Source organism: Cyprinodon variegatus, unplaced genomic scaffold (genome assembly GCF_000732505.1).
Source record: "Cyprinodon variegatus isolate N-32 unplaced genomic scaffold, C_variegatus-1.0 Scaffold95, whole genome shotgun sequence".
NCBI lineage: Eukaryota > Metazoa > Chordata > Actinopteri > Cyprinodontiformes > Cyprinodontidae > Cyprinodon > Cyprinodon variegatus.
Genome location: NW_015150548.1, coordinates 1,338,228 through 1,349,074, shown reverse-complemented (window position 1 = coordinate 1,349,074; position 10,847 = coordinate 1,338,228). Strand labels below are relative to the sequence as shown.

Sequence of the window (10,847 nt, the reverse complement as noted above, 5' to 3'; positions counted from 1 at the left end):
TTTCAGAAATGAATATTCACAGGACAAAAAAAATAACCACTGATTCATGCTAGACATCATTAAAAAAGACGGTCAAACACAATAAACTTTGGGTTTACTCTAAATAATGTTGAGCTGTAAACTATTGGATTTATTCTAGGTTGGGCAATAAACTAGGCATGCAATACTTTAATCTGACAAACTAATAAAAAGCTATTTTTTTTATCATAAATATACAAAAATTACACCTTTTCCTTATTAAGAGAAAGATCCACTGTCTCCACATTTTATGAGAAGTTTTATTTGCTATTGTTGTCAAAGCATTTGTAGAGAAAAACTCTGTTGGATCCAGTCTAGCTAATAGTGACTAATTAGCAGCTAATAGACACCAATAATAAACCAATTATTCAGTTGAGAGTTAATCAGAGCACGGTTAGCCAACAATTAACCAATTATCCCCTTCAACAATTATTGGCTAATGGTTAGTCAATGCCTAATGAATGCAAAAAGAAATGGAAAGAAGCCGCCTTTCAATTTCAGTTGAATTTTACAAACCTGAGACAAGACATGAAAGAAAAGTGATAGTGAGACGCAAACAATGGGCTTTGTTGTTATTATGTCATGAAATAAGCATCAATGGTTCCAATATTTTGACTGAACATTTAAGCCACAAAACACACCGCTTGCAACCAACTCTAGGTGCTTCAAATGGCTTTCGTCAACACATATAGACGCCGTTGATACGGATCACTGGATTTTACCACACGACAGTCTGGTCTGTCATTGGACAACATGGCATTCTTTTCTGTGATGTGTGTTTTAGTTTGTGTTTTTACCCAAAAGCAGTTGTGTATTACTTTGCCAATGTTTCTCACTTCCTTACACTTCCTCTTTATGGAGTGAATTTTGTTCTGTTATTGTGGAAGGCAAAAAACACTTTTAATAAATTTAAATTTATAAATGAAAAATAAACAAAAAAACCTAAACACATTGTGTAAATTGATATACGGTATATATATATAAAAAAAAAATGAAATCCAGAAGTAAAACTTTGAAAAATGTTATAATCAAAAACGTTTTTGAGAGTAAAAACTATTTTCTATTATACAAGTTTTCAAATTCACATTTGAAAGAAATCTGAGAAAACAGCATTTTTTTTTATATTAAGATTTTCAAAGTTTCATTTTTGTATTGTATTTTTATTTTTTTTTTAATAATGCAACCAAATTCACTCCATATATTTCCTTTTGTTCTCTTTGACACTTAAAGCTACAGTGTGTAATTTTCAGCGACATCTAACGTCCAGACTGCAAACCGCAGCAACATGAACATCTCCCTCCCACCGCATCTCCCCCCAACAGTACGGCGAGCGTTACGGGACAAAATGTCTTCCACGACGTCCGCATCACCTACCTTCTCAAGTAATGAGGTTTGTTTACATAGATAATTTTACAGATAGTATTTATTAGTATCTATTGTAGTATTTAGTATCTATTGTTCAGTACCGTCTCAGTTCATCTCTCTCATTTTGCCGTAGTTACTTTCGAGTGTAATGGGCAATCTCGCAATCGCCAGTTTGTTGGCTCTGCGCTGCCGTAGCGCAAAGATGTCTGCCTCCATGGCTGCGAGACCCGCTCCTATGTAATTATAAATAACGAATTCTAAGGCAACGCAAATATTAAGGTTAAGAGGCTGAGCTCGTAGATGATGATAAATAACATAGTTATGTATAATATATTACATTTCTGACTGTATATCCCTGTAATTATTACACACTGTAGCTTTAAATGTTGTGGACATCGTACCTACTGATGTTTCGAGCATAATTCCCAAAACTGTTTACCATAATTCCTGCACTAGAAAAAAAAATTGCATGTATAGTATTTTGCCATTATGCTGTTTAAAAATACATGATGTTTGTGTGAAAGTTTTTGGAGCAATTTGCTATATTAGCTGCATAGTCTTTAGCAGTCATGTATGCAGCAGTGCTAGTTTATCATTGCTCTCATCATCATCCATCCACCTTAGCAAACTCTATAAATCTCTCTCAAGTTCAATGCAGAAAACAGAAAGGCTCCAATATGATTTCACTCTAGCTTAAAGAAGATATGAGATATGCTGTATCTTCCAGAGACATATGGGAGAAGTATTTTTTCTGCATTCCTAACAATATGTTACAACAAAAACAAGCTTCATTCGATCAGGAGGTTTCTTACGGGGCCAAGACATGTAAGGCTGTTTCCGTCCATCTTCTCACATTGGCTGTCGCACTCCAGGCACATGGATCCATTGGCAAATTCCCGCTCTTCCCTGAAGATCAAAATAGAGATGCATGGATTATAGATCTGAGCGTAATCACAATAAAACATTGATTATGAGAAAGCTACAGCAGGATATATGAAGAATTTTACATGAGGGTGAGCCTATCTTGGTGCACTAGAGTAGCAGGCCTTCTACAGACTCGTCTTCCAAGACAGTTTTTTTAAAATTTCTTTTTATAACCAACATGAATAAAGAAACGACCAATGAATAAAAATAACTTTTATGTTTTAATATCACAAGCATTTACAATGGGAATAGCAGATAAAGATACATGCTTCAGAGAGAATCAACAAAGTGAGCATATTAAAATGAGATAACGAGGTATTCTGAAATAAAAGAGAAGGCAAAACATATTTTTCTTTATCCTGTGTATGCTGATTGTTGGAGATCTTCCAAACCCTTTTGTTCAGCTAGTTAAAGAAATAGAGTTGGGTTTTGTTTTCTCACTTAGACTTCTAAAAGAGAAGACAGTAAACAATAGAGCTCAGTATCGGGTACTTCCACTGCAATTACAGGGGCAGAAGCTCTGTATTGCCTCAGGCCATCGTGTTCTTACACTTCTGTGTGTCTACGGTTGGTTTCCACGAGGCTGTACTGACATCCAATCTATATGCTTCGGTCTATTTTTTCTCTAGAATTATCATCTCGTTTGAAGTGAGGCGTCTCCGGCGGGCAGAGGACGTCTGCTGTCAATAGCAACCGCTGCCGATCAAAACCACTTTTTACATCAGAAGGGATCGATTGGCTGGTGCGGAGGACGGACGCCCTCTCTCCCTTTGAAGGTGTGATGGGATAATGAGTGGTTTGTTTTCATTAGTTTGCAGTTTTTGGGGAGGAATACAAACAAAGCTAAAGGGAGGAAAGAAACATTCAGACACTTGATCAAGCTGAATCATATTAAATGATTATTAAAGAGAAGATAAAAAGTGTAGTGTCCACTTGTTTTTTTCTCATTGGTTTATCTATATCGGTGCAGTTTGTTTAAAATATTCCAAAATACAACATGTACAGTCTTATTATAAAATGTTTACTAAGGACTCTCTTTTGTCTTTCTTTCCCTTAGTCCAAAATAAATTTGATTATTGTCAGAGGCTCTGTCCACGGGACAGACATCTTTTTTGTTGGCTGAATGGAAGAAAAATACATGAAGCAGAGTGGGTGAGAGACAAAGACCACTGCGGCAGTGCTCTCCAGGGTAATTTCTATTCCGTCAAAGCCGTTCCTCCTGATTGGCCCTCTTCACGGCTGAAAGTGTGCGCCAAGGCCCCCATTGGGGGATGACCTGATGGGGGATTATCCCTGCTTTAGCAGGAATTTAAGCAGGACTGCGGCCCCAACCATTCAGACCTCAAAACATCCAGCGAGCCAAAGCGTGGTCCACCCAGCAGAGCAACTTTTTTAATTAACCACTTTCAGTGCCTCCCTTTACCCAGTTCCTCCTTCCTTCTCTATCCTCAGCGGACACCATCTCAAGTCTTTTTCTTTTCCCCTCTCGCACGCCTTTGCTCTCCCTTTGTTTTATTCAACAGACTTATAAACTAAAGGGAATTAGCGCCTTTGCTCATTAAGAATGGATACACAGAACAAGAGCAAGCTGAAGAATCTTAAGATTTAAAATCACTAACCTGAAAACATTTTTAATGAGCTAGCATGAAATTCTTTGGAGATAAAGACTCCAACGGCCTCAGAACAAAGTAAAATATTATACCAATCAGAAGTGAACTCAATATAACCTAAGACACTTTAACTAAATACAAGAAAATTTAGATTTAAAGACAGCAAGACTGAGCTGAAAACTGATAGCATTGACCAAGGACAACAAGACTTCATCTGGATTCGTCTTTATGCAGATGATAAAATATTTACAAAAATATGTCCTTTAAGCACAGTTTATCAGTATTTTTTAATAGCCATTTTTTTTTGTTTTATGTATTAAAGCAGTTATTTCATTTTGGTTCTGACCGTAAACAGGCATAACATTATGACCACATGCTATATTAGTTGTGAAACCAAGCCAACTGAGGACATCATATCTTCCCGCATATTGCTTCCCCATTAAAAGAACCGCTTTTAATGAGATCTTTTATATACCTTTAAATACCTTAAATTCCATTTTTATTAGACAAGTTCAGGTTTTAGAGAAGGAAAGCCTCTGCTAATAATTGACCAAATTTACTCGTAAGTAAGGCCAAACTGAGGAGAGTTTAGGAGTTTACTCTACCTAGCATAAAAGCACCTGGTTTGAAAACTTTTTCTTCCATTCACAATAACTTATTGTGTTGTACTTCATTGTTCTACCTCAAAAAATTGTTACCTTAAATCCCAACCCTTCCACTTAGGTTCAAAATATTTGACAATTCCCATTAAACATTTGTTATTTAAACACATTACATAAAAAATAATTCTGCCTAGTAGAAATCCAAATATTTGCCCTGAAGACAAAAAACTATTATTAGTTTTAGTCACATTTTGGTCATTACGATATGTGATAGTTTTAGTCGGTTTTAGTGCCAAATAACCAGATTCTTTACCAGACTGACAGCTCTTGCCTAGATATTACAATTGCTGAAGATACAATGCTGCCATGCCATTCATCGTTGCTGTTGGGCAGAAAACTTATTTTCCAAAAATAATCTTTTTTATGAATTAATGCCCTTTTTTATAAAAAAGATTCTCAAAAAAGTTGTGAAAATAGCAGATGCAGTGCAGCACATCATATCGGTTAAAATAGCAGACAAACAAGCTGACAAAATTTACAATAAAGGAATGGTTTTAGACATACAACGTTTCCATCCAAAAGCAAAAACTTCCTGAGATACTATGAATTATGCATTACACACAAATGAATCAAGCTTTTTTACTCCCAAAAAAAGCAAAGAACAAAAACGTTCCTCTTTCTAATTTCTAAAAACTTACAGCTTGGTCACCGCTGCTCAGTTGTCAGAGTAGATTTAAATTCATAGGGGTCTGATATAAATAATTCCACAGAGAAAATACATAACTGCCTTTTAATGCCGTGGCAATCTGGACCTAAATTTCAAAAATATGTGAACTAAAACTCTGAAATATTCAAATAGATAGAAACAAGAACTATGAGACTTTTCATCAGGGCCTATTTCCAAGAATAAACACTAAGCAATTAAGTATATGCTTCGGATATAATTAGAGATTCCTTTTGGTAGAAATACAAGAAGGTTATCGCCTCTTATGAGCTGGGTAAAGTCAAATCTTGATAGACAAAATAATTTTTTTACGCTTGGCAGAGGATGATCAGCCACATATAGTTTATTAAGTAGCGGGGGCAGAAAGAGCCATACTGCTAAGTGTGGACCATCAGTATGGAGGGTAAAGCAAAGACTCAGAGCTAAGCAACACATTTCTGCACAAGCAAAGCTGGAAGGGCTGTCAGAGTTGTTAGAGTTAAGCGTGCAGTACCAGACCATTCCTATTAACTTTCATCCATCCTGCTGCTGTCATTGACCCTCTGTGGTCATGCAGAATGTGCACGGCTGCACACCAGGGGGGTGGCATGACCTAACGGGACACAGCAGCACGGCTGACACTGCTTAGCAGATTACAAAAAAATGATGCATTTTAAACTTCCAACAGACGACCCGCTAACATTTTTGGTTAATCTCATTACGTCGACGGAAACTCACACCAATGAGTTGTCTTGTGTTTGTCTTTAAAGATCCATGATTAGCTCGTCTGTTTTTGTTATCATCATGAAAGAAGGACCGTCAACAAAATCATTTCGTCATTGTTGATAAAAACAACATTGATTATACCACATTGGCATCCTAAGAAATCCCTTCCAATAGAGTTAAAAAACAATCCACTGAACTTTGTTTCTAAGTTTGAAGATAATTCTCTTCCCATCCTGGAAGCTTTTTCAATTCAAAATGTTACAATTAGCGTTAAGATCTAAGCTTTATAGAGTAGCCCGAAACAAAGCCTTGTTTTGGCTTAGAAAACATGCAAATTGAACCAGAAGAACAGGTCCGCCTCTTAGGAATGGGGAGTCGTTTGGGTTCTTTGTTAGCCTGCAATACCCGATACTAGGAGGCGAAAAGCCTTCAAACTTGGAAACAAAGTCCAGTGAACTTTTTTGGAATGACTATGACCTGGATGATTGAGAATCTTCACCAGCATAATCGGAAATCACCCAAACTCTTTCTTTTTAATTATTTGGACGACTGCAGCTCACCTTTTTGTCAACCAACATTTAATTAGAATGTCTATAGAGACTGTATTGGCTACACAAACATACAAAAATTAAAAACAGGCTCATGCAACATGGATTCTATGGCTCTCCACTCCTTGTTCGGATTAAATGCCAACTTTAGTTTTATCTGAAAAGATTACTTTGGACCACTTGGCAACAATCCAGCTATTTTTTTATTTATTTTTTTGTTAGCTCAGGTAAGACACCTCTGATGTCTGCAATTTGGGACTGGATTGACACCAGGAATGTGGCCCTTGATGCACTGGCTCAGTCCACTGCCCTTGAAGTACCCCTTATATTCCTAAATGGATTTTGTTTAACAATCCTCTTAAGGCTGCGGTTATCCCTTTTACTGATGCACGTCTTCCCACATCAGATCTCTTTTCCTCGACTGCCTACATGAACATGTGTAGGTACAACACTGTCTGAAAAAGTGCTCCTTTCTCTGTGAACAGTTGTAGTATTTCTCACTTTGGGAAGTTGTTGATCTTCTGGACATCTGTCAGTTTGCAATAATATTTGAATTCATTGGATGATAAGAGTGTTTTATTGTGTAGCTTGTCAATCTTTAATTAAAGGCTTAAAATTGAACTAATCTCATTATAAAAACGTAACCCTGCCCCCATACAATTCATTACAATTGTAGCAGAAGTGTGGTCAAAAAACCAAAGAAAGTGGCAGCTAGCCTCACCTAGCCTAAAATGTAAATGGAGCAAGGTGGTGCTAGCAATTACCACACAAACAGAACTTTAGGGTATAGAACACCCCCATTTATTGATATTTTATGAGGCAATTCAATGCTGGTGCAACAGGTGGATATTCTGAATACTCCTGGCAGTATCATGCCTTCACTGTATGTACAGTACAGAAAGCAGGCATGCTTCAGAAGCTCCCTGCCACGAGCCTCTCCCTCGTCTTCTTCAAAGCCTCGCTGTGAGCTGCTTTTTCCCTGGCAACTTCAAAGCCTCCCTCCCACAAACGGCACCGGAAAGCACCGGCAACGAGTCAACATGACCAAGGGTTGCATGCTCTCATAAACCCTCTCTGTACGCACATACACTTGCTCTCTAGGGGAAAAGACAAGCTTCATATCACGGCTTATTCTGAGAAGAAACAAAACGATGGGCTGCTAGGGAAGGTTTACTTTGGTGTGATTGCTCTACCAGATCTCATTCAAAACGGTTCCTCCTTTATTCATTTAGGGTTAGCCTCTAGAAAAGCTTTTTTTTTTAACCGAGAGACTACTCACGGCACAATTTCGATGTTTTAATAGGGTCCTATATTATTGTCTTAAGAATTATTAATAATTTTTCTCACATGTTTCTTTTAACAGTCTGAGTTCTAAGATCAGTACCATACATGTTTTCATGAATCCAACCATATTATAAGAGTAAATTAACAATAAACTTAAATTCTTTCCTTTTAAATATCCATTTATGTTAGAGCTTCTTTACCGACAGTAAAGTGGAAGTAACTATATATATATATATATATATATATATATATATATAAAAAAAAAATATATATATATATATATATATATAAAACCAAATTTCTAGCAGGATCTGTCTAACCACAGGATCCCAAAGAGCAACACCATTACCCAAACTAAATAATTCAAAGAAGAATTATGCAGGTTGAAAGGTTAAATATCTTTTTTGCCCAATATGTGGGAGAAGTTTTCCTCTATTTGCCACAGTTGCCTCTTCAGGCTCGATTTGTTAGTTCACGAGAGAGTGATTGAGGTTAGATAGTCTGGGCGTGGGCGTTCACCCAGCTGCTTTGTTAAGTCTCCATCACTACTGACCCATTAGAGAAAGTTTATAGGTGACTGGAATCACACCTAAAACCCCATCACAGACTCCATTTAAGACGGAGAAAATAAAACTTTGGTCTAAAGCGACTAAAAGGGCAACAATGTGGTCTGATCGGCAACGGAATAAAACGATAGTAACCATGGAGCCGCTTTTAACACACTGAGAGTGCTCAGCTCTCACCTGGAAATAAAAAAGCATCTGCAGTTGCCACTTGTTTTGTTACAAAGGTAAGATGTAACAGAAATCTTATATTTGTGACCAAAAAAAGGAGATATAGCTTATGTAATGCTTAATCCTTAGCAGGAAATGCTTCCGCTCTTCACCAGAGGACAGGACTGCTACAAAAACTCTAGAACTTTAACTGGAGCAATCACAGTACAGTAGTTTCTCTCAGGGTTTTTCTGACCTCATGAATGAATAACTGATGTGCTCTTGGAGTAATTTTGGTGGGTGACCCTCTTTAGGAAAGTTCAACTTCTATGCGTCTTCCATGTGTGGATAAAGACTTTGACTGTGGATCCCTAAAGTCTCAAAATGGTTTTGTTACCTTCCTCACACTGATAGATGAACAATATGTCTTCACCGCTGTTCTTTAAGGCATTTTTTTGTGATTTAATAAAAACAGGACGTGGGGAAAACAGAATATATACAAACCTTAAGGAAAAAACACATATAATGCTGCTGAAAAACAATCTTTAAGATGATCGAGAAAATATTTTCTGTATGAAAAAAGATGTCATTGTGCAAACTTGCTGGTTTAAGTGTAATGTTTTGAGACACATTTGTTGCTTTAGCATCTAGGTGATCTTTACTAACACAAATTCTGTCCTCTTCCAAGAACACCCAAGAATATCGTCAAATATACTTTTGTTATGTTACAGGACAAACATCAAAAGCAAACTATAGGGTTTCTCTCTGACTAGCTCAGCAGAAAGCAATCAGAGGAAATGGTGTTGTCATTCCTGGAGAGTAGTCAATGTCAGGAAATGACTATGTAATTTCAATCAGAAATGGCGTAGTCAATATCCAGACATAGTTTTTGTCCGATTCTTTGGTGCGTTGGTATAGTCCATTCACGATAAAAACAACTCAGTTATTTAGTCTTTCCGTTGGGTCGCGTTGGCTGGGATTGCTTTCCTCAATTGGCATTAAAAGAATGGCATTAGTAATCTACATGCCGGGTTTACTCAGGTAGTCTTTGGTTTTAAAAATTTGTTTGATGACGATACGCATAAAACAAATCAAACCCGGAAGGAAATAAGTACAGCAGACATTAAATTAGTTACAGAAATGAATTAAGATCTACTCCAAGTAGGAATTGGGGAGGGTTTTAGTCACATATTCCAATCAGCCTTCAGCCCAGAGCAGTAAGTATTCAAATCTGTCAGTCTAAATGGGTCCTTATTCAATCTAATCCTCCAACATCTACAGTATTTAAATTGAATTTGCTCGATGGATGTAACATCCAACCAAACGTTCCTTCAACGCTTTACACGGTGTAATTCCTTATTGGCTCATCTCATTACATTCATACCAATCTGCAATTAGATTTCCTCCTTCAGAGCCCTTGAGGATGTTTTGACTTCATTCCTGAGTATTAAAGGAGCTTCAGTTGATTTTATTTCCTCTGCATGTCACATGCTGAGAGAAATGAATGTGGCTTCATGAAACCATAGGTGTCTGGTGTGCAGAAATAAAAGGAAGTTTATTTTCTACGGAGTTTGTTTCTTGAGTCTTTTGGAAGATGAAAGGATTTCTCACCCATCAAAGAGGTTGCAAGATTCAACGCAGGTCCGGCCTCGCTTAAAGTATCGGCAGAAGAGGCACTGGTCGGGCCCTGGACCCCAGCAGCCATCGTCCGAACACATGCGATCACACACCATACTCTGCTGGGCTGAGACGAGAAAGAAAATAAAGAAAATTAACTTTTTATTAAAAGGAACCATTGATATTCCCAACACCTCCACTGATGGAGAGAACCCAAATCAGAAACCAGAATCCTTGGCCCCCGTTCTCCTCTTTCCTGTCAAACTGCATCAATCAATGCAATTCATGGAGTCACTGTTCCCTCCATCCGGTGAGTGACAGAAGAAATCCCTGCACCCCCTGTCAACAGCAGAGCGCTCAATCATAGACAGTGGGTAGACAGTGTTAGCTCTAATCAATCAAACCCCAACACAGACACTGGACTCATTAACTGGTTAAAGCTCAGCTGCAGCAAAGGTGAACTCTGATTCATGTTCTCGTTCAATTTTTTTAAATCATTTTTCCCTGTTTTAGCCATTACGAATCAACGTGCCAAAGAGCCTTTCCTTCTTTTTGTCTGTTTGGCTTCTGGTAAATGTTTGGTTCTTTTGGATTTGTAACATCTAGTATTTGCGATCGTATGCTATCCTCATGTTGAAGTAGTTAAATGGTTGTAATGCGATAGCCTGGGTGCCATTCCGAACTTAGTCCCGCCCACAACGTTTGAGGTCGGGAAGTTTGGTCTGGCATTGCTCAAT

The 10,847-nt window shown here is 37.6% G+C and overlaps 1 protein-coding gene across 1 annotated transcript in view; it reads right to left on the bottom strand.

The window, feature by feature from the left end:
- The window catches only part of LOC107084231 (receptor tyrosine-protein kinase erbB-4-like), a 367,984-nt gene that overhangs the window by 112,569 nt on the left and 244,568 nt on the right, over positions 1 to 10,847 (bottom strand). The window contains exons 14-15 of the mRNA XM_015373962.1: positions 10,105 to 10,237; positions 2,196 to 2,289 (exon numbers count right to left, since the gene is read on the bottom strand). Coding sequence (XP_015229448.1) covers positions 2,196 to 2,289; positions 10,105 to 10,237 — 227 coding nt within the window. The remainder of the gene's footprint in view (positions 1 to 2,195; positions 2,290 to 10,104; positions 10,238 to 10,847) is intronic.